Source organism: Balaenoptera physalus (genome assembly GCF_965194825.1).
Source record: "Balaenoptera physalus genome assembly, chromosome: 11".
Classification (NCBI taxonomy): Eukaryota; Metazoa; Chordata; class Mammalia; order Artiodactyla; family Balaenopteridae; genus Balaenoptera; species Balaenoptera physalus.
Genome location: NC_138896.1, coordinates 73682643 through 73706564, shown reverse-complemented (window position 1 = coordinate 73706564; position 23922 = coordinate 73682643). Strand labels below are relative to the sequence as shown.

Here is a 23922-nt window from a genome sequence, read left to right as displayed (position 1 = left end):
GGAGCACAAGCTCCAGACGCGCAGGCTCAGTAGTTGTGGCTCAGCTGCTCCGTGGCATGTGGGATCTTCCCAGACCAGGGCTCGAACCCGTGTCCCCCGCATTGGCAGGCAGACTCTCAACCACTGCACCACCAGGGAAGCCCCAGAGTTTCTAACTTTTTTCCTTCTCTCTGAAGAATTTCTTTTAACATTTTATTTATTTACTTACTTCCTTACTTACTTATTTATTTATTTATGGCTGTGTTGGGTCTTCTTTGCTGCATGCGGGCTTTCTCTAGTTGTGGCGAGTGGGGGCTACTCTTCATTGTGGTGCGCAGGCTTCTTATTGTTGTGGCTTCTCTTGTTGCAGAGCACGGGCTCTAGGCACGCGGGTTTCAGTAGTTGTGGCACACAGGCTCAGTAGTTGTGGCGCACGGGCTTAGTTGCTCCGTGGCATGTGGGATCTTCCCGGACCAGGGCTCGAACCCGTGTCCCCTGCATTGGCAGGTGGATTCTTAACCACTGCGCCACCAGGGAAGCCCTCTTTTAACATTTCTTGCAAAACAGGTTTACTGGCAACAAATTCTCTCAGTTTTTGTTTGTCTGAAAAAGTATTTTTCCTTCACTTTTTTTTAAAAAAATTTATTTAGGCTGTGCTGGGTCTTAGTTGTGGCACGTGGGATCTTCTCTGCGGCGTGCGGACTTCTTCTTAGTTGTGGCACGCAGACTTCTTAGTTGAGGCATGCAGACTCTTAGTTGTGACATGTGGGATCTAGTTCCCCGACCAGGGATCAAACCCAGGCCCCCTACATTGGGAGTGCAGAGTCTTACCCACTGGACCACCAGGGAAGTCCCTCTCCTTCACTTTTGAAGGATACTTTCACACGGTACGGAATTATAGGTTGGTGGTTTTGGTCTCTCAACATTTTTTTTTTTTAAATAAATTTATTTATTTATTTTTGGCTGTGTTGGGTCTTCATTTCTGTGCGAGGGCTCTCTCTAGTTGAGGCGAGCGGGGGCCACTCCATCGCGGTGCACGGGCCTCTCACTATCATGGCCTCTCGTTGCAGAGCACAGGCTCCAGATGCGCAGGCTCAGTAGTTGTGGCTCACGGGCCCAGTTGCTCTGCGGCATGTGGGATCTTCCCAGACCAGGGCTCGAACGCGTGTCCCCTGCGTTAGCAGGCGGATTCTCAACCACTGCACCACCAGGGAAGCCCTCTCAACACTTTTAATACTCCATTCCACTTTCTTCTTGCTTTCGTGGTTTTGGAGACATCGGGTGTAATTTTTTTCTTTGTTCCTCTATAGGTAAGGTGTTTTCCCCCTCTGGTTTCTTTCAGGATTTATTCTTTATCTTTGATTTTCTGTAGTTTAAAAAATGATGTCACTAGGTGTGGGGTTTTTTGGGCATTTATCCTGCTCAGTTTTCTCAGAGTTTCCTGGATCTGTGGTTTGGTATCTGACATTAATTTGGGGGACATTTTCAGTCATTTTTTTTTTTTAAGTATTTGTTTTTATTTATTTATGGCTGTGTTGGGTCTTCGTTTCTGTGCGAGGGCTTTCTCTAGTTGTGGCAAGCGGGGGCCACTCTTCATTGTGGTGCATGGGCCTCTCACTATCGCAGCCTCTCTTGTTGCGGAGCACAGGCTCCAGACACGCAGGCTCAGTAATTGTGGCTCACGGGCCCAGCTGCTCCGCGGTACGTGGGATCCTCCCAGAGCAGGGCTCGAACCCATGTCCCTTGCATTGGCAGGCAGATTCTCAACCACTGCGCCACCAGGGAAGCCCCATTTTCAGTCATTATTGTTTCAAATATCTCTTCTGTTCTTTTTTTTCTTCTGCTTCTAGAATTTCCACTACATGTATGTTATGCCTTTTGTAGTTATCCCACAGTTATTGGATATTCTGTTCTGTGTCTTTCAGTCTTTGTTCTCTTTGCTTTTTAGTTTTGGTGGTGTCTATTGAGATATCCTCACGCTCAGAGATTCTTTCCTTAGCAGTGTCTATCCACTAAAAAATCCCATCAAAAGCATTCTTCATTTCTGTTACAGTATTTTTGATTGCCAGCATTTCTTTTTGGTTCTTTCTTAGAACTTCCATCTCTCTGCTTCTGTTGTTCATCTATTCTTGCATGCTGTCTACTTAATCCATTAGAGAGCCCTTAGCATCTTAATCATAGATGTTTTAAATTCCTGGTCTGTTAATCCCTCCCATATCTGAGTCTGGTTCTAATGCTTACATTGTCTCTTCAAACTGTGTTTTTCTTTTCCTTTTAGTATGTCTTGTAATTTTTCCTCCCCTCCCCTCCCCTCCCCTCCCTTCCTTTCTTTTTGGCTGCATTGGGTCTTCGTTGCTGTGCATGGGCTTTCTCTAGTTGTGGTGAGCGGGGGCTACTCTTCATTGCAGTGCGTGGGCTTCTCACTGTGGTAGCTTCTCTTGTTGCGGAGCACGGGCTCTAGGTGCGTGGGCTTTAGTAGTTGTGGCTCGCGGGCTCTAGAGTGCAGGCTCAGTAATTGTGGCACACAGGCTTAGTTGCTCTGTGACATATGGGATCCTCCCAGACCAGCGATTGAATCCATGTCCCCTGCATTGGCAGGCGGATTCTTAACCACTGTGCCACCAGGGAAGTCCCTTGTAATTTTTCTTGATAGCCGGACATGATGTGCTGGATAAAAGGAACTGTTGTAGGCCTTTAGAATGTGGTGGTAAGATGTGGAGGAAGGGGAAGCATTTTATAGTCTTATAACTAGGTCTTAGTCTTTTAATGAGTCTGAACCTCTGTACTGTGAACTTCACACATCTTCTCATTTTTTTCCACCTCCTTTCAATGGTATAGATGGCTAGAGTGGGCTGGAATTGGTTATTTCCCTTCCTCCAGCAGTTCAGTCTCTGGTTAAATAGTTTCTCCTTAGGGCAGCCCTTGTTAAGAACAGAATACTCTGATGTATTTCAAAATGTTACCTTTTACCCTCCCCCTACCAGAAGCACTAGGGGATTTTTCTCCAATTTTCGCCACGAGAACCAGGTCAAGTTCCTGGAGGTAAAACTCACAAATGTGTGGGGGCCCTGATGACTGGCCCCAGAAGTTTTTATCTCTCAGACTTTGCTCAGACTTGTCTCCAGCCATTGGTCAGTTACAGTTCAGGTTTTCCTACCTTGGTACTGGTTCCTTTGGAGGTTTGTGTTTCTGGGTTTATGCTCTGGCAAGTTGCAGTTCTCTGTATTTCTCCAATTTTGGGGCAGTGGTTTGCCCTGTCACCCCACTTCTCTGTCGAATCGAAGAAGAGTTACTGATCTTTTTAGTTTGTTCAGCTTTTTACTTGTTAGGGTGGAGTGGCAACTTCTAGCTTCTTATGTGCCTAGAAACCAGAAGCAGTACCGTAGGTTTTTAAATACCATATTTATTATAAAGGACAGTTAGGTTCCAGAGTTTAAACCACTTCACCAGATACGGCCAGGAAATCCCTATTATAGAAAGGATTTCCTTTAATGCTTTCCGGCTGCTTGGCCATAGAGTCCTCAGTGATTTCCTTGGTTTCATGGGTGAGAGGATCCCACGGTATTTAAACCTCATGTGAGTTGTGAGATCTGGATAAAAGAGAGAGGTCTTCAGATGGATACTTGAGATCTTTGATTTATTTGTGACATGGATCTTCGTGTTTTCTTGAATGCAGCAGTGTTTAACTCGTATGTGTTGCTAGTATTTCTTCATACCAGAGCTTGCAAGTGGTATTAGATCCTCCAAACATCATGTAGTTGCTTTGAGTCAGTTTCTTAATAGTGTCTGGTCTTTTATTCTTGTGGCCTTTTGCTTCCTTAGATACCACCTTCCCTTAATGCATACTTTTCTCCACTTTAGCTGTCATGAATCAAGATGTAGTTTATCCTTGAGTAGGTATAGAAGGTGATGTTGTCAAGCTGTTTGTTGGTATATTATAGTGGTACAGGTGGCTGCAGACTGTCTCGTCCTCCATGGGTTCATTCATCACTACCCCTCTCATTATAGATCACTATGAGATATCAGTTTTGTCTCAAGCTTCTTGGATGTTACATGTTGAACTGTAAATCTGAAGCAAAAACTGGGTTTATTTAAAGTTATTTATCAACACCATTATTCCTACTCTCCCACATCCTTGCAGTTTACAAAGCAGTGGGCAACAGTCTTCTCTGGGAGCTATCACATGGGTCCATGTGATACCTGGTGTCTGTCTTTGAGGAGGAGGTCAAGAAAAGAGAAGCTAGATATTTCGGATGCTGGGGGGCTATTATTGGGGTTGGCCTCATTCTTCTTGCAGATGTGGAGTGATGGATGAGAAGTGAATCTTGGGTGGCTGGCTGTGGAAGCAAGAGACCACCATAAAGGAACACCCTAAGTGTTCTTCTCTTCTCATTCCACCCTCTACAGGGAGGCTTGGGTCAGAGAAGAGACTGGTTCATTCTTCTTCTGTGGTTCTATTTAACTTTCATTTTGAGAGGTTAAGGGAGAAAGATACTAGAGAGAGGTAGGGTGGTGTTTAGGGCTTCTGACTCTGGTTCAGGAAGGAAAAATAGAGGCATAGACAGCCAAGGCTGAGAGGGACAGACTCAAGAGGGCCCTAACGAGTGGCCCTAGGGCTCAGTCTGTGGAAGGGCCTGAAAGGTTTCTAGTTGGAAGAGGAGTAGGTGTCTGTGTAGGTGTGCAATGTGGGTGACTTAGCATTGTTTCTGGATTTCTTAGGGTCAAGGCACATTGCATGGCACATACTGATACCACTGTCCTTAGGGATCAGCTGGTGCATTTCATGTTGAAAGGACATCCATTAGAGAACTTTTGTCCCCCTAAGCCCTTGACCTTTTGGTTTTTGATTCAGAGATGTTTCAGTGTGATAATACTGTATCTATTTAAGCAGGCTTCCTTTGTAACCTTAATTCTGTTGATTCACATGTCCTCTTAGTATCTTGCAGTGGGGTTTTCCTGTATTTACTATCTTGATCAGATTTCTCCTCATCACCTCTTCCCTGTATCAGCTTGATTTTTTTTTTTTAACTTACTTTCCTTTGTTTGCTTCACCTGATTTTAAAACTGGAGACTTCATTTGAGTCATTTGCTATTCAGAGTTTTGTCCTAGTCCAGATATCTGCTCTCAGGTCTTCTCAGATGTTCCAGGTATGACTTGCATGGCTCAGGGATGCAGGCACCTGTGACCAACACCTTTGAATTTGCCTTTTCACCTTAGCAAAATAAACTCAGAATCCTGAATGGTCAGCTGCCATCTGATAAGATGGTCTAGCATAAAGTGCCTATATAAATGGTTCTTATTGATTGAAAAAGCTTTATTGAGGTATAATTTACATACATAAAAATGGTTGTCTTTTGCCCTTCTGTTTAAATAAGCTTGGAGATTAACAAGAAGGGATGAACTGTACCACTGTATTGTTGAATGAAAACATAATACAGTGTATTTGACAGCTATAAATATTTGATTCCTGAGGTTGGTAGTCTGCCAGCCTTCAGGCATTTGGTGAAAGCAGAGATAAGCTAGTCACTTATCAAAACTCATATTATCCATTGGAATTTCGGTATATGTGTTGTTTTTAAAAATTCAGTCAACTTTGATGTTAGCTTTTAGGAAAATTATAAAACCAAAGATTAGTAATTGATCATTGTTCTTAGATTTTGGAAAGCCAATACATTTCAACTAATTATAGGTAATCTTAAATTTCTTTTAAAAACAAAAACAAAACAAGGGAATAATCTTTCTTTTCTCCACTCCATTTTGGAATCTGGGACACACTGTGTGCTGTGCTTCCTATGTGTTCTCCACTGCCTAGAAGCGGATGGTAAGAGTCTTTACTGATTACACACCTGCTGTAAGCTTGGTCATTGATTCCTGAAAAACCTTTTTTTCCCAACTAAGAAATTTAAAATATATGTGAATTAGATTCTGCTGATGAGGAGAGAAAAGCACAAGTGTTTATGACCCTGAAATGAATCTATAGCTTTTAAGGCTAGTTAACAACAGGAACAAGTGTCAGAAGGAGAAGCAAGAGTTTAAATTTTGCAGATATGACGTTGAAATGTCAAGACAGTAGGCTCAGGTTTTAATTGCATTTAAGAAAAGCTATCCTAGTTTCTAGATTAACTGTTTTTAAAGTATGACGAGAGGTTTGGTTTTTTTCTAAGAGATCGGTTATATTTTTGAAGGCAGTGTAAGCTAAAAGCTGTTTCTCTTGAAAAAATAGACATGTATTCAAGAAGAATTTTGAATGGTCTAGAAACAAATGGTGCACTAGTTAAAAGAAAATCAAATTAAGTCCTAGAGAGCAAGACAGTTTGATAGGAGGAGGGAAGGTCACTGGTAATACCTATGCAGGAATACCTTAGAGATATTGTGGGTTCAGTTCCATACTACTGCATTAAAGCGAATGTTACAATATAGCGAGTCGCATGAATTTTTTTGGTTTCTCAGTGCATATAAAAGTTATGTTTACACTGTACTGTAGTTTATTAGGTGTACATACCTTAATTAAAATATACTTTATTGCCAAAAATGCTAACCATCATCTGAGCCTTCAGGGAGTTGTAATAGTAACATCAAAGATCACTGATCACAGATCACCATAACAAATATAATAATAATGAAAAAGTTTGAAATTCTGAGAATTAGAAAATGTGACATGAGACATGAAGTGAGCAAATGCTGTTGGAAAAATAGTGCTGATAGATTTGCTCGATGCAGGGTTGCTTCAAACCTTCAATTTGTAAAACAAAAACAAAAAAAATCCCCGCAGTATCTGCAAAGTATAATTGCAATAAAACAAGGGATGCCTGTATTCACCTTTTTGGTTTTGTCATTGGGAGTCTTTGGATAGGGTACATTATTACAGAAGAGTAGAACTTTAGAACCAGAGGTCATCTTGAACAGTGGTTCTTCATAACGATGCACTCCACAATTCCTGGGGCACCTTTCCAAAATCCTCCTGTTGGAGCTTAATTTGTAAAGATTGGTTCTGTCAGCCTGGACCCTGGGTGGGGTTTAGGCATGTGTATTTTGGAGAACTTTCCCAGTGCTCCAAAATACACATTCTGATGGCCATACCTGAGTAGGAACCACTGATGTAATTAAATCCTCTCATTTAACAAGAAATTAAGATTTAGAGAAGTTGGCATTAAATGGTTGTTTAGTAATCATTGCTTCTGTTGTACTTCTGTAATGTGGGCAGCATTATGGAGTGCCTGGGTTTTTTGATCTGGGAAGGGATAAGACCATAGAGAGTTGGAGAGACTGGAGGTAGACAGGAGGAGGGAGAATGCAGTAGGTTAGTGGAATGAGAGGGAGTGCTGGGCACCCCAGATCTGTGAGTGACATTAGTTAACTAATGTGTGAAGCCGTGAAAGTGGGAGAAGTGAAAGATGTTTGAGATTTCATCTGGTAACTGGGAGAGGTGTGGGGAAGGTGTTAGGTTTAGGGGGTGCTTTGACTTGTTTTAGAAGTTTCTGTGGTACAGATGGGTAGAGCTATCTAATGTGAGTTCAGGATTTATGAATGAGAGGAAATGTAAAGGCAGAAATAAATTTTAAGTTGTAGGAACCTTTATGCCTAAGAGATCTGGAAGGGATCTGGTAAAGATCAGCAGCCCAGTGTGGAAGCCAGGATTGGTTAGTGTCAGTCATTGTAGAGAAGCCCCGTGGTGAGCCATTCAGGCCTTCATATTCCTTTAGGAAGCTTCCAGTTATTATAATCAGAGCAACAGACTAACTGACCACTTAGTATATGCCAGGCACTTTGCAAAGAGATTATATACATACATGCATACACATTTTTCCCCCCATTAAATCCTATCAACAACCCTATGAGGCTAAGTAAACATAGTGTCAGCAGAGTTCGGATCCTGTGAGGCAGCCTGGCTCCAGAGCACATACCATTACCTGCTACACTGTGGAGTGCTGTGGGCAGAAGCCGGACTGTCAAGTGTTAGAGGAATAGAAGACAGAGTGAGTGGATGAGTGAGCAAGTGGTGGCTGAGGACCTGGAGGCCAGGAGTAGGGTTCAGGTTACCATTTTTCAAAAGTCTATAGATGGAAGGAGTTTAAAACCTGTGTAGACTGAGAAGTTGTTAGGTTTGGGGAAGCTGACTCTCTTCAGAGAAGGTAAGAAAGCTAGTGGAGCCAAGTGTGAGCGTGGTTGTGAGTGGAGTGGGCGTGAGAAAGGTGCAGCGTGGTAATAAGGACCGGGGGTGGACTGAGGTCCAGAGCGGAAGTGGAAGGCTTTCTTCTTCCTCAGACTATGGTTGAAGTCAGGTTTAGATGTGGTGAGAGGACCAGAGGGCAGCCGAGGGAGCTTATGCCAGTTGACCTGTTCTCTGTACAGGAGAGGAGTGGGTTGATGTATCTGCAGGGGTTTGGGCCTTCAGGTAACCATGAAATTGTCTTAAGATGGAACCAGGAAGGGAAGAGTTTTAGAATTTTTTTCTGTAGAATTTATCAGTAGTTGAAAACAGCCTGGCCCTGAATTCCTGTTTCTAAGCCCTAAAAGAGAGGTCTTAGAGAATTTTTAAAAAATCAGTATTCCTGGATCCAAAACATTATCTAAATGTTGCTGGAGTTGAATCGGGATTCAAGCAAGATTTGCTTTTTTCATTAAGCAATAATTTTTGGTTTTTTGGACCACTTTTTTGACCACTCATTAGTGGAAGCTTTATTCTCTAGATATGAAGGAGAGTGCCTCATGTTACCAACCAGGTACTTAAACCTGCAAGAATGCTCTTAAAATTGCTTCCTAGACTCTCTTTTGGGTTCAACCACAGAATTAGAGTCTACCACAGCACTTTGGATAGATCTTGTGAGCCTCTGTTCTGTTTCATGCTCCACGTTTCAGATTTAAAATTTAGAAAGTGAGTTTATGGCCATATCCGTGTGTAACAAAATACATGTTAAACTATGGTCATTAAATCCAGAGTATAAATGATGAAGTGATGTGTTTGAGATTCAGGTAGGTCTCCCCTTCCTATTCATTTCCCTTCTCCTGTTGTGGTCACATATGTCATCATGGCCTTCTGGGATGAATAAATATAAATTATTTCTTCTGCTACAAGATTAAGTAAAAGCTGGGTTTGTAGGCTTCTGGAAGAATTTGGAATGGTATTTGTAGTTCAAACCTTAGACCCTGGTTGACCTATTTTCTAGGATTGCTCTTGACTTTGGAGCTTTTTCTTAGTTCTCCTGGATCAGCTAAGTTTTGATGTTTTTAGAAATGAAGAACGATCTTCCTTAAATTTGCTGGCTAACAGATGCCTGTTTGAACAGTTTAGCCTTTTACATACTCAACTGTGGGCCTTTAAAAGTTATTCTATCCTGAGACATTGAAAATTTATGTAAATTGCCCAAGTTCATACAACACATAATTGGCAGAGCCAGGATTCTAACCCAGGCTTGTTGGATCCCAAAGCCTGGGCATTTTCTCCTATCCCATACTCTGAAAACAATGATGAGTGTATATATATCAATAACTGTGTACTAAATTAACTTCAGAATCAAAAATAAAAATAATTAACACTATCTTCATGTAATTATTCTATTCCACAGAGGCTTAAGAAACACAGGGCCCTGGATACTCTTTTTAATATGCTTGTTTTTAACTGAGGGAACTTTATTAATTAGAACTAATTTTGGTCAAATCCCTGAAAACATGTGTGGAAAAAAGAGGCAAAAGTTATAATCTGGTAAATACTTTGAATTATTTCCCTGAATTTTGACTCCTCTCTCCTTTCCCAGTTATTTGTATGAGCTGATGTATCTGTAGGGCCAGAAGCTAGTCTGTGCGTCAGTTTATTGTTACTGCCTCCAGGCATTCTCAGTTCCTTTCCAGTGGGCAGATGCTTAGTAGCTGTCCACGTGGAGGTCATGTGTGGCCAGGCTGTGGAACAGTGGTCTCAGGTTATCATGGGGGTACGTTCACACACACGTGCACACACGAACTCTGGAGTGGACACATACTTGTACAGGCATTAGGAATACTGGGTATTTAAAGGGGCCAGTTTTTCCCATGTATTTGCCAGAAATTGTTGAAAAGTCTAAATCAGTGGGTCAAACAGCAAATCAAAAAGCCTCTAAATGGTGGTTCCAAAATTATCAAAAGTTCATAAAGCAGAGTTACCCTGCTGAATATGAGCCTAGTTTACTTTACAGCTGATGAACACTAGTGGCTGGATAAGCAGTGTTTGGTTTTTAAGTGATTGGCATGCGGCAGCACTTTTTTTTTTTTTTGGCTGTGTTGGGTCTTCGTTGCTGTGCAAAGGCCTTCGCTGGTTGTGGTGAGCGGGGGCTAACTCTTCATTGCAGTGCGTGGGCTTCTCATTGTGGTGGCTTCTGTTGTTGCAGAGCACGGGCTCTAGGCACGCGGGCTTCAGTAGTTGTGGCTCGCAAGCTCAGTAGTTGTGGCACACGAGTTGCTCCGCGGCACGTGGGATCTTCTTGGACCAGGGATCGAACCTGTGTCCCCTGCATTGGCAGGCGGATTCTTAACCACTGTTCTACTAGGGAAGTCCCTTTTTTTTTTTTTTTTTAAAGCACTTCCAAAATGTTTTTAAAGTTTTTTTTCTGCTTATGTAGGGCTTGTTCTGTCTTGAGTTTCATTAGGCCGGTGTGTTAAATGAATTTTATATTTTATTATTGCAGGAATTAGAATCCTTTTGCTACTGGCAGTGCTGACAGTTGATGTTTGAGCAGAAGGATTAGTGACTGAATGTTGGTCACTTTAACTTGGGAACACCGGTCGTCCTTAGGAAAGTAAAAAGGTGTCTTTGTGTCCTCTCTTGCTTGAAGGGAAACAGTTTGGAGGGAATGGAAGGCTGGACAATTTCTCTAGCATACTTTTTTGGTGTGTGTGTGGCTTGAAACAGAAAATGCAAGTATCTCTTAGTGGTAAAAATCTATTTTGTTGGACATTCAGATCATTGGATGCTTGTGATAGCATTGTCAGAGGTGCTGACCCACATCCATGGTTATAAATAAGATCAAGGACAAGAATTTGAAGGGCTTAGGAGCTGGTGACTCAGCAGCTGTGTTCTTCCTGTTTTATTAAAGCACTGCTTTTTAGATTCCAGGTAGAAGGTTTAGTTCCAGTGCCTCAAGTGATTTCATTTGGTTTGGTTGATACAGGATAGAGAGAAGAGCCCCTTTGGGTTTACTATTAGTTAGAAACATAGAATGTTGATGGCAGAGACCTCTGTGAAGTGTGTTGTCCATTTCCTTGGATAAGGGCTGTGTGACCAGTAATGCCTTTGTGGAGTGACCAGTAGTCCTTGTCTGAGGAGTGCTTGAGTGTCTTGGGGGACATGTATGTGCCTGTCTCAGCCTTCACTGACGAGTCAAGCTGGCCCATGAAGTGTGTGCTAACCTAGATTACCATGCTCTCTATTGACTGTTACCTTCTCTGTCCTTTGGGAAGAGGAGAGAGACTCCCCATGTGGCCCACATGGGCTGGGTCTCTGTGTTTGTCCTAATGGACCTCATGCTCTCTTACCAGGAAGAGGAAGAACAGGAGGAAGAAGATGATGATGAAGATGATGACGACACCGATGATTTAGATGAGCTTGACACTGACCAGTTGCTGGAGGCGGAGTTGGAGGAGGATGACAACAATGAGAACGCAGGGGAGGATGGGGACAATGACTTTTCTCCCTCTGATGAGGAGCTAGCAAACCTGCTAGAGGAGGGAGAGGACGGAGAAGATGAAGACTCTGATGCAGATGAGGAAGTGGAACTGATCCTGGGGGACAGTAAGTCTAGGGCTGACCACGAGGCTGAGCTTGGGTACCTAGGGAAAGGGCCCTTCCCTGTGCCAGCCCAGCCCAGCCCAGAGGGCAAGCCACACCAGGGTTCTGTGCCCCATAACTAGAGTCACCACCTGGGCCCTTGAGGAAAAGCAGTTTCACATCTCTCATCCTCAGTGCTCCTGTCATGATGACTCTGTAACCAAATGGCTATTATCTCTTTAAAACAGGGGTTGGCAGACTTCTACAAAGGCAGGACAGTAAATAATTTTGGCTTTGTGGGCCGAATGGTCTCTTTTGCAGCTACTCAGCTTTGCTGTTGTAGTGTGAGAGCAGCCAGAGACAAGACATAAATTAATGATGTGGCTGTGTTCCAATAAACTTTATTTACAAAAATAGCTGGTGGTCTTGGTTTGGCCCATGGGTTGTAGTTTGTCGACCCCTGCTTCAGAGGATTAGCCTTAGACTGGACGGCAAAAGTGTAGTTCTCCCAAGAGGCAGAGCTGGTATCATCAGATGCAGCTGCTCATGGGGGTGCTGTACCTGCTCTTTTCTAAAGTTGTAAAGAAATAAAAGCCCTCTTGTGGGTTGCAGCCCCTTCCTGTCTGCTTTTGCTCAATCCCTCTTAAAGGCCAGGGGACAGATGTTTCTCTTTGGCTTCTGTTTTGTTCCTCCCCACCCCTCTTTCTTATTCCAAGTTTTGAAGAACAAGCTCCAGTTTTTCAGTACCTTTCCATTAGAACAGGTTTCTGAAGTCAAGTTGTCCCCTGCCTATACTAATGGACCCTGAGTAAATCACCTAATAGTTCTAAGAGTCTGTGAGCTCTGCTGCTATACTCTGCATGTTTTAAGAGGACATATTTGGCAGCATCACTGTGACGTGTGTCACTGTTGACAGACTCATGCTTGCTGTGGTCCTGGTTCTTCCTAGTGCTGCCCTGCCTGACTGGGGAGTAATCACTGTGATATCCAGTCATTTTTCATGTAGCTAACCTGGCCAGCATTCTCACAGCCAAGGTAGGTATTATGCCTAATGTGGTAGCCAGTAACCACCTGTGGCCATTAGAATTTTAATTAAATTTCAAATTCAGTCCCTCATTTTCATGTCCACATTTCAAGTGCTCAGTAGCCACATGTGGCTACCATATTGAACAGCACAGATATAGAACATTTACATCATTGCAGAAAATGTTATTGTATTGGCCTAAGCTCAACAAACTTCAGGCCTCTTCAGAGTAGATGCTTGGTTTTTACAGTCATTGGTGTTTGGTGGTGGGGGCAGGGGGAGGGAGGGAGTGTGTATGTATGGTAGGAGAGGAGAGGGTGGGTGGCAGTATATATATTTAAGCATATATGTATAAGATTCTCCTGTTCCACAGTGACCTAAATCCATTTTCTTTGGGATAAATCTTATACATGCTTCTAGAGCTCAAGATTGAAGGCAGTTGGCTTAGGGGAGACTGTCTTTCTTACGTAAGTCCTCTTGCCAAAGTTGCATTTTGAGGAAGCTCTGTGGGATGGGAGGGATTGCCTTGTATCTGCCCATCTGCTGTTTGCCAACTTCATTTTTTCGTACTTGGAGGTTGAGATGATTCATTGAAGGAGGACTTCCTTTGTCCCTAGCGATGGTCAGAGAGCCAGGTAAGAGGGACTCAGGGGCAAGGGAAACATGACAATATTGATGGGAATAAAAAGGAAGGTTTTACTAACTTCTTTGTCACCTGTGACACGTGGGCACAAGTTCTGTTTCCCTTAAATTATAAGTAATATAAGGTAGGTTAGGGGAGCAGCTGGTACCCCCAACCTAAGAGTATCACTAATTTTTCCATTCTCAGTTTGAATATAAATTAATTTTGTATTTGGCCTGTAAAATTACTGCTTCCTTTAGCCTTTTACTGTTTATTCTAGGAAATTCATTCTTTTAAGCCCAAGAGGTCATCTGGAAAACCCTAATTCTATCAGAGAATGTTACTTTAACTTGGTGGGAATATTTATGATGTGAAAATGCCATTACAGATGACAAGTTGAGGACATGTCAGTTTGGGCTCTAGAATTGAGGTGGTGGCATGTGCAGCGTGTTTACTCTATTGCTCTTTCTCTGTTTTACAGAGACTGATGGATTGATAGTGGCTCGAAACAGAGCAGAGACAGGGAGCACCCTCTGTATCCTTGGTTTGCTGATATTTTGCCTTACACTAATCATCGGGTGTATTAACTCTTAACCTTTTGGGGCTTATGGAGCCCTTTTAGGATATGATGAAAGCCGCTGTGACGATAGAAAACCACACCCACGTGCCCCCCATGTAACATTGCATAGGCCCCAGATCCCAGAGATCCAATGCTTGATTTCATATACAGAACCCCAGGCCTAGGAAGAGAAACACCTTGACTCTGAGGTCTTTGTTTCTCTGTTCCAGTCAGTTCTGACCCCCCCCTCAAAAGCCTGTATGTTGTAGAGCAACAGGTTAAATAAACATGGTAGGGACTAACACTGCCTTTGCTTCCAGGGCCTTTCAGAGGGAGAGGTCCCCACCAGGGTCTGAGTTTGGGTCTCTTCAACATTTGGAGGATGAGAAAAGGCTAAGGAAGGTAGAGAAGGGAGTCTTGCCACCTGACCACCAGGAGGGGAATCACTGCCTGACCCCTGAAAGTTCTCTGGTTAAACCCTGTGCCTGACAATTATTTGCTTATGGAAGATTGTGTTCTCCTCCTCCAGCTGCATTTACAGTCCTTAGATGCGATGCAGAGTTGTTAAGATTCTTAATTCTTAGTAGCTCTACAGCTGATGGTTAGAATAGGTCTCAGGCAGGTGGGTCTGGCATTGTTGGTTCATAGATCGCATGAGCACGAGGGGATTCTTTGCGGTCTGCCATGGGCCCTGGACACAGTGCTATGCTTGAGTCACCCCCCTCCCTGCTCACTTCCTCCTGGAGTTCTTTCAGCAAGGAAGCTGATGAGGCTTCGTTTGTGGTTTAGCGGTGTCAGGTATTAGTTTGATCTCCATCTTGTTTTCCCCACTCCTCACCAATAAAGTCAAGCCATGCTTGTGCCCTGTTAGACCCAGGAACACTGGTTTTTCCAGCCATCACTTTTGCTTACCTTCAGGACTTCGTTTTATCACGGCCATGCTTTTCTTGGTTTTACTTTATCCACTTCAGTTTTCTTCCTAAAGGAGATTGTAGTGAATGGAAGGTTTGGGAACATGTAGTTCTTCGTCAGGTTTCCCCAAGTGGAGTCTCTCAGGTACCTGGGAAAGGGCTGATGAGGGATTCTTTGGAACCAGTGGCTGTCCCTCTCCTCATGGGAACCCCAGGGCCTATGGGCATTTTCAGGACTCCAGCTCAGGACCTGCTGGCCCATTTCCCTGGGGACCTTGTTAAAATTGTTTCACAGCTTCCTAAGCTGAGAGTGATCAAAATGGGCACTAGAATTTTTCCTTTACCTTCATGGGACCTTCATGGGCACTAAGATTTTTCCTTTACCTTCACTCAGCAAATAGTAGAGCTAGGTACTATGTTTCTCTCCGATTTCTATCATCCAGACAGGTGCATCTACCTCACTTTGAGGGTTCTTTCTGTTACCACCTAGTTTCACCTCTTAATGGATCCTTCCAGAGGTGTTCATGTGGTCTATTCACTGCCTGGAAGGCAGATGGTCAAGCAGAGGGTCAGACACAGTGCCACCTTCCAGGGTGCCATAGCTACTCCCTGCTGACCTCCAGCCCAGTTTTTCTGGTATTGCTGCAAGCTCTGGCTTGTATCTTTTTGGGAATTTGTTCCCTGCAGATTATATTTAGAAATTTCAGAGGAATGAATCCCAGGTTGACTACCTCTGCCTTTATGAGGTCTTCTGAGAAAAGAGTGGCTGACGAGTTTAAGAGAAATCTCATCCTTGCTTGGGCTCAGCCTGCCTTTTTAGTGGTCCTGGGGGTCAGGCAGGCCTGTGCCCACCGGAGGGACTCCAGAGGCCAAAGGACTACACGGGCTCACTCACTGCTATCAGCCCTGCCCCTTTGCAGCCACTCAAAGCACCATGGGCGAAAGCTTCAGAGGTGGCTTGCCTGGTCCCTTTAGGGCCTTTCAGGCAGGAGGAAGAACCTCTAGGAAGCAAGAGGGTACCACGTCCAGGTCCTTTGAAAGGTAAGCAAGCAAGAGGTCCCAGGAGTAACCATCATTGCCAAAACAGTATATTTTCCAGAGCCAGCTCCGAGGAGTTAATTGACATGTTTTCTTCTTTCTGGAAACTGGTAATTAACCTTGCTCAGGCATAAATTTATGTGTATGCAGGTGCTTTCTCCCTGAAAGCTTCCTACAAGCCTAGTGCGTAATCTAGTTTCTCCCTTTCCTTACCTTTCAGCCGACAGCTCTGACAACTCTGATTTGGAAGATGACATCATCTTATCTCTAAATGAGTGAGGAGCCATCACCACGTGGAAGAGATTCTTGGCAGGCGAGAAACTGAGTCAAATGAATTCAGAACATCTTCCCTTCCCTTTCTCCCAGGGCTCTTTTAAGGAACTGCATGCCCTGCATTCAGAGGATTATGATTTAGAGTCTCACTGGAATCTGAGTCCTTCTAAAAACAATAACCACACAAAAAAAAGACAACAGGGGTTAGGGCCTATTCTGCTTCCCCCTTCTCCTAGGATGGACATATCTTTCCTCAAGGGAAAAAAAAAAAAACACGTCTCTGGGGTTATTTCACAATATATTTTCTTTGTATAATGTTCTTTACTTAAAGAACAAGAAATAGTTTTTTATAAAACTTAAAAAGAAAAAAAAAAGGCATTTATAACTGAGGGTATGAACTTATATCCACCAGGTCTCTTGTCCCTGCAGTTCATTTTCTATGGAAGAAAATGATGTCTAAATAACAATAGAGGCATTTTTACATACGTATTTAAATGAAAAGGAAAATCGTGGTTTCTTAAATTGATAAGGATTAAGAATATTTTATTATAAATATAATATATGATTTTTTAACCTGTTTTGTTGCCTCATATGCTGTCAGGTTAATTTGTTTTCCTTTGTGCCAGAGGTGGGGAGGAGGTGCTGCTTGTTTGCTGAATAAATGCCTAGGTTCACCCACCTTCATGGTTTGGGGGGGGGGCAGCAAGGTCATTGTGGATATTGGTTTTGTGGAGTTGAGGGAACTTAGGATATAAGTTCACTCCCTCTATTTTTCTTTGTGATTCAGTTTTTCAGAAATCTTTTTTTCTTCCCTTTCTCCCCAATGTGGAAAGTACAAATCAAAGGCCTTTTTCTTTAATGTAAAGTGTATTTATTTAAAAAAAATACAAAATAAACTACAAGTCTGTCTTTCTTTGTTTATGGCCTTTCCCTGTTCTCTTTTACTGAAGTGGGGTCTGTCCCTTTCCTTGTAGCTCTAGCCAGGCAATAAAAACGCCTTCCAAGAGAGGCAGCCCAGGACGGGGGGAGAACACGTTCTGCCCAAATAAAGCACTCTGGGGAGAAAAGCAGCTTAGTCACAGCATCTAACCCTGGTCTGCTGCTCGCCCCGAGGAGGACTGGGCAGGGGGCAGAGGGAGGTGCTCAGGGCACTGCCCACTCCATCTCTCTATCCTGGGTTCTGAAGCAAGAAGGCAGCTCCAGAGTAGATTTGGTGGAGCTAGAACGTTAGGGGTTCTGGGATGTTGTGGAGCAATGAGCTGGCAAAGCTAGGGAGTGAAAGCATTTTGGCCATCCCTGTAGTTGGGTGACTGACTGTCATTACTGTTTTCTGAAGGGAGTACAACAGTAGACCTGGGCAGTTCTTCAGTTTTGGCAGTTTAGGGGCAGCTAGGGCTTGGTCAGGCTGGGTTTGCAGGTACTTCACAGGCCTCTACAACTGGCCTGTGGTTAAACTGTGCTACCACCAGGGAAAGTACCAGGTGCTTTTTTACCTTTTCACTCACCCCACCCCACCCCCTTCTTACCCACAATAAATAGGAGACCCTAGTCTCCTTCCTTTGAGCTTGCCCGGTTTCTATCATATAGGTATTTATAGCTAAAGAGACTTTTCTCCCTTTGCTGAGATAAGAGGACAAATTTGTGAAGTAAATAAGCAAGACAAGACAGCTAAAACTCACCAGGGGCTGGTGAAGCCCTGCTGGGCTTTGGAGCACCATACAGTTCATCACACACACTGAAGTGGTTGGTCCTGTGTCACACACAGGCACCTCTTGGTCCTCTAGAGAGCAGAGGTCTCAGCTCTTACGTTGCTTCATGCCTCAGCTTAAATGGACTGCTAACACCTAACCAGTGGACTAGTCTGACTGCTGGTGCATTAGAAGAACACAGGTTAAAAGTCAAGAAGCACTAAACGCATTGTATTCTAGTCAGTAACTCAGCAGAGCCACAGTCTCCCTGAACTCTGCCAGCAGCTCTTGGGAACACCCACAGGTCTCTCGGGTGGAGATGGGGACCTGCAATAAGAAAGCACATTCCTGTTCAACTTGACAACACACCCTTAGGGAAGTGCCCTAAGAGGCTAAGGAAACATCAGCTCTCTATCTGCCAGGGCACATGATCTCAGTCACTTAGGAAGAAACACACGGAATAGTAGCAAACCACCAATGAGGCAAATTTCGCCTTAGTTGATTTTTGCCTTTAAGCCACACCTCAGATAGAACCTGAACCCCAGGTGGAGGCACAGGTTGCCTGCAGTTAAATAGTTTTGTCTCTGGGGGCAGCATCATAAATCAACCAGGGCCTTGACCACCTGACCTACCCTTGCTAGTGCTGGCCAAGGCCTTTCTGAGAGACGTTACAGAAGCTGCTGTCTTAAGAGAGGAAGGAAGGAGTTGAGAAGAGGGTCCAAGGAAGAGGAGGATGGTCACACAGCGGGAAAACTCTGTAGTTCAGTTTGGGGCCAGAAAGCACCTATCCCTCAAGAAGGGTGAACAAAGCAAGGGTTTAAGTGTCCTCTCCAGCCAGACTTTCTAGGTTTCTGTCTGGGAAAACTAGGAGGCGTAGTATTCTGGGTCCTGAGCACCCACTCTATGAAGGAACAGCCCAGAGAAGTTTTGGGCTTAATACAGCAAGGCGGCTCCGGCCTGTGTCCCAGGCATTTGTCCCTACCTCATCTACTCTAAACAAGATGAGGCCCATTCCTGCTTCTGGTGGTTCCAACTGCCTGGAATGGTGTAGCTGTGGCCTACTGGGCCTCGCACTGCTTTGCTCAGATACCTGGCAGTTGTGGCCAAAGCTCAAGTACAAACAGGCAAATAAACACATTTGACACTTCTTGTGTTTGTTATGAACGTGCTTTTTCTCTCACGAGCACCAGCTGAAGCCTAGTGAGCAGTACTTCCCCAGGCGCCTTCCTTGCCCTGTTTATTTTAAATCTCTAAGGTCTCAAAAAGTCACCTCTTTCACTGTCCTTGTGGAGAGGCATGTATTGTCCATGAGGTCCGCACTGAGCCCCCGCCTCCATCTCACGAACTGTCTCTCTCAACACATCCCAGCTGTCACCTGCGCTGCCTCGTGCCAGCCAGGGTAGTGGACCAGACCTAGAGAGAGGACAGCACGGTCAACAGAATCCGGAGTTCCTGGTCATTTGGGGGCTCATTTCCCTTACTGGAGCTTCTGTTCTCCCTCAGCCTTGACAATGATCCTTTTGCAACATCTAAACTGCCACAAACATTCTGAAAAAGTGTTTGGGCTGTGCTCTGTGGTGACAACTGCTGTGTGACTGCTTTCCCTCCCTGGTCCCTAACACTGCTGGCTTCATCTGCCAATGCTGGCCATACTGTCTTAGTAGAGATGTGTGGCCACAGAACTTAGACTCCTATCAAGCCATCTTTCCCTCCCAGCTTGATCCCTCCACATTCCTCCCCAGCTCAGCTTGAATGGCTGTGAGCTCTAGCACTGCCCAACACCTCGGCAACTGTGACATTTCCCCACAGAAGCACCTCTCTCCCAGTGGTCCCCACCTCTGCAATATCAGGGCAAGAGACCTAGGCATAAGTGCCTACTTGTACCTGGGAAAGTTATGTCAGTTAACAAGAGCATCTTCCTAACCCACTGTACTACCTCAAAAACTCTTCAGGCCAGGGATTCAGTGTCCCTCACAAAGCTCTAGTGACTGGGCAGAGGCCCACTCCATTGACACATCAGCCCCGAACAATCAAAGGAAAAGCCAGAATTCACATACACCGGGACGGGAAAGTTTCAAGAATTAACCAAGGAAAGCTGCCTCCCACTCTCCATTCCAGCATTTGGCCTCCACTGTCCCTTGGAGTCCGAGGCAGCTGTCTCCAACTGGGTATCCCTGGGCTGCTGCATTAAGGCTAGAAGGGAGGCTGAACAAGAGAAGGAGGCCTCACGGATCCATGGTACCAAGACCCCAATATTGCACTGCTCCTCCCATGACTACAAGACCACACAACTGCTAAGGTCTACGTGCTTTCAAAAAGGCCTGAAGACTAGGTGCTTTGTTCAACAGCTACAGCTCAAACTGATGGACACACACATTGTTTAGGGCAAGAAAACAAAAAACTACCACAGCTGCTGGCCAGACTTAGGCTCAACCCCTTCCTGTGCATGGGCTCTGCTCAAGCTGGCATGGCAGGGTCCAAAATGAAACCCACCTGCTCTTAGCCAACATAAAAAACTAATGTGAGTAAAGTCCTGATTCAGCCCAAAGAGCTGAGGGGCTGAGAGCCACCAATGCAGGAGGACTGTGAGATATGCCAGTGGTGGAAAGATGACGTAGGGCATTTGTGTGCATACAGCAGGGAAGTCTTCCATCCTTTGAGAAAAAAAAACTTAATTAAACCAGGACTCTGAACAGGATTAAAAATCCATCCTCTGACAAAGGCTTTACTGACAACTTTCCATACAGTTAGTCAAAAAATAAAAAAATACAGAACACAGCAGACAGTATCTCATACACTAGAAACCAACATGACAGGAGTCCCTTCTCATTTTTCTCATCACTGTAAAAAAAAAAAAAAAAACAAAACCCCAAAACCTAAGAATTTATAGTTTTGGTGGGGGACAGGACTTTGGTCCCCTACCAAATGAACCGAAATAACGCAGCAGAGAATTCAAACCAAGGGGGTACGTTTTGGAGTGGGGGGGGGGGGGAGGCGGGGGGTGGGGGTGGGGTCAGACCTTAAAATAACTGCTTTTGTGGAAAAGACAGGTTCAGGCTAGGCTGTGTCTCTTACTATAACTATCACCATGTGTTCTTCCTCTAGCTTGCCCAATGTCCTCAGTGCTGACTGGAGGTACTGCTGTGAAAAGTCGCAGGGAGGGAAGGCATAGAGCATGCCCGTGCTGTCTCTGCCCTTGGACCCACCCACTGGCAGGCTGATCACCCCTGCAGCCTGCTTCTGTTTCAAGTAGGAGACCAGGTTCCTGAGAAGCCGCCTCTGTAGGCCTGGCTCCACCGTGGGCATCCCCTCAGTGCCAGGCCCACTGGGGGTCGCCTGTGTGGCTAGGAGCACTGCGTAGCCATTGGGGCTCCCCTGCTTGATGCGTCGTGTGACCTCATCGAGCTTGGGCTGGTCCAGTCGAAGGCGCTGGGCAATCTTCAGCTGGGTCAGCTTACTACCAGAAGTGTGGTCTTTGAGGAGACTGCTGATAACCCCCTGGTCCCCCTCTAGGATGTGCATAGATGTCGGGAAGCAGCTATTTTTCAACACTAGAAGCCCATTCCAACCTAGCTGCAGTGTCTGGGCATACTCTGAAAGATTCTTGAGCTTTTTGGTCTCGTGTTTTGGCTCTTCAAGAGGCTTGGGCTCAGCCTCAGTGGTCCGATGATTGCGCTCGCTCTCCCGTGTCTTCTTCCCGTGGGAAGAGTCTGGAGCCTCGTGATGGTGGTGGTGGCTCCGCTCCTCAGCCCCGTGTCTGCTGTTGCTGAGGGAGTTGCTGCTCGATTCCTTGGTCCCTTCACTGGAATGGTTTTCCTTGCGACTGCGCTCAGGGGTGCGGTCAGAGCCTCGGTCCACAAGCTGCCCAGCACCCTTGGTCCTGCTCCGTTCCTCATAAGGGGAGTGGGTTGTCCTCCCACGATCACTGGAAAGGCTCCGGCGCTTCCGCCTGTCCTCCCAGGGCTTGGGCAGGCCCCGGTCCCCATCTCCTCCCCAGCGCTCACCACTCCGGCTGCGCACTGAGCGGCTGTAGCCCTCGAGGCTGTTTCGGCGGTCAGAGCTTTTACTGGGGCTGGTCCAGTCCCCTTCCAAAAAGGTCCGGTCTCGGTCTGAGTACAGGAGGTGTGGGGGGGTCCTATCCCTCACCCGCAGGTCGGCATCCAGGTTTCGGTGCCTGGTATATCCATCTGGGAGCAGCTCGTAATGCACAGGGAGGGGGGAGGGCTGGTACTGCTGGGGATACCGAGTCTCCTCTGCTTTGGCAAAATCCACCCGCAGCCTGCGGTCTGGACCTCCCAAGGGAAAGCCCCTCATTTTAGCACAGGCGGCCTGGGCTGCGTCCAAGCTTTCGTACTGGATGTAGGCAAAGCTATCTCCTTTGACATGATCAATGGTCCGAATGCTCCCAAAGCGGTCAAACTCCCGGGCCAGAGCCGCCAGTGAGGTGTTAGGTCCCAGGCCACCCACCCAGAGGCGAGTAGTGGGGTTGGCCTTGCCATATCCTATCTTAATGGGGTTGCGGCCAATCACCCGACCCGACATGGCCACCTTAGCCCTGTGGGCCATGTCCAGGTTCTGGAATTTGAGGAAGGCATACGCACCGCCCTGACCACGGGCGGGTCTCTTGATGACCACCTCCTCAATGATGCCGTACTTCTCGAAAGCCCGTCGCAGCTCCACCTCTGACACGCTGTGGTCCAGGTTCCCGATGAAGAGGTTGCGCGTGGCCCGCTGGTCGTCCTCAGGCATCAGGTCCTCCTCGCACACCGCCGGGTAGCCATAGGGTCGCCCGCGGTCGTCGTACAGCCCATAGTAGTCCAGGGCCCGCTCCCGGGATAGTCCTACGGCGGCAGCGGCGGCGGCAGCATCCAGGGCAAAGGCTGCAGCGGCGTGGCGGGCGCGGGGCTCCCGCAGTGGCGGGGCGGCAACCGGGGACAGCGAACGCTGCTTGTACTGGTAGCCGCCGTGCAGCGGGAGGTAGCCGAGCGGATCGGCGGGCGCGGGTGGCCCCGGGGGCGGCGTGGAGGCGGCCGCGCTGCTGCTGCTGCTTCGCCGGCTGCTCCCGCCGCCGCCGCCACCGCGCAGGTACACGGGCTCCACCTTGAGAGGACGATCGTAGAGCAGCAGCTGGCGGGCCAAGGCGTGCTGGCGGGCCTCGCGCGCGTCCTGCGGGTGCCGGAAGTTCACGTAGGCCACGCGGCCCAGCTCAGGCGTGTGCGACAGGCGCAGACTAATCTCGCCGAAGCGCTTGAACTGGTGGAAGAGCCGGTCTTCGAGGTGCTCGGCGGGCAGCGCGGGACTTAGGCTGCTGATGAGCAGCGTCTTGTATTCGGGTGCGGCTGCTGATGAGCCGGGACCCGCGGGCTCGGCCCCGGGCGGCGGCGGAGGTGGCGGTAGTGGAGACGCGCGGGGCGAAGCGCCCGAAGCGCCTGGGTCCCCCGAGGCCTTGGCACCGCGTCCCCCGCCGCCGGCGCCCGAGCCTGAGGAGCGGCCGCTGCTCGCACGGTGATTCGCGTCCCCGGCGCCGCGGCCGTCGCGATGTCCACCGCCGCCGCCCCCGCTACCGCGGGGTTTGTCGCGGGCCCGCGTTGGAACGGGGTGCTTGGCGCCGCCCGAGGCCTTGTGCGCCGCCCGCCGCCCGCCCGCCTCCGCCTCCCGTTCGCGCTCCCGCGGCCGCTTGGCCGACGATGACGAGCCGCGCCCGCTCGGGCTCGAGTCTCGCTCGCTCTGCCTCTTCATGGCGCCGGCGCGGCGGGCGGGCGGGCGGCCCGCAGGCCCCTCACAGCGGCGGCGGCGGCGGCGGCCGAAGAGGCAGCGCCCCCGGCGCCGCCATCTTGGACAAAAGGACTCGGCGCGGCGGAGGGGCGGGGCGGGAGCTGCGCCCAGGGCCTGGGCGTCGCGTTATCAAGCTGCGCCGGCCGTGCCACGTGACCCCGTGGTGGGCGGGGCGAGAGCTGCGCCGGGCGTGCGTCATCGGGTTGCGCCCCCCCCCATTCCACGTGACCCCGGGGCAAGCGGGCGAGCGCAGCCAGGCCGTGAGCTCTGGCGCCACTGCGCGGCCGGCGTGGACGAGGCTCGGGGCTCCACGGA

General features: G+C 47.1%; 2 protein-coding genes across 9 annotated transcripts in view; one reads left to right on the top strand and one right to left on the bottom strand.

Annotated features, from left to right (window-relative positions):
* DCAF1 (DDB1 and CUL4 associated factor 1) overlaps positions 1 to 17063 on the top strand; it is an 87536-nt gene extending 70473 nt beyond the window's left edge. For 5 of the 7 annotated variants that reach the window (XM_082414883.1, XM_082414882.1, XM_082414881.1 and 2 more), the window contains 2 exons: positions 11489 to 11741; positions 16092 to 17063. In XM_082414883.1, coding sequence (XP_082271009.1) covers positions 11489 to 11741; positions 16092 to 16150 — 312 coding nt within the window. In that variant the 3' untranslated portion in view covers positions 16151 to 17063. Of the gene's footprint in view, positions 1 to 11488; positions 11742 to 13317; positions 13377 to 16091 lie in introns of those variants that run through there. The other 2 variants (XR_014251234.1, XM_082414885.1) reach the window with 2 other exon arrangements.
* RBM15B (RNA binding motif protein 15B) lies at positions 12097 to 23693 on the bottom strand. Of its 2 annotated transcripts, none has more exons than XM_082414895.1 (4): positions 20852 to 23693; positions 16085 to 19245; positions 14835 to 14901; positions 12097 to 13354 (listed from the first exon to the last, which is right to left on the bottom strand). In XM_082414895.1, the coding sequence occupies exon 1, from the start codon at positions 23569 to 23571 to the stop codon at positions 20890 to 20892; it is 2682 nt and encodes an 893-aa protein (XP_082271021.1). In that variant the 5' UTR covers positions 23572 to 23693; the 3' UTR covers positions 12097 to 13354; positions 14835 to 14901; positions 16085 to 19245; positions 20852 to 20889. The 2 variants fall into 2 exon arrangements, with proteins under 2 accessions (XP_082271021.1, XP_082271022.1); XM_082414896.1 differs by having other exon boundaries at positions 16085 to 18159.
* Between the last annotated feature and the right edge of the window lie 229 nt (positions 23694 to 23922).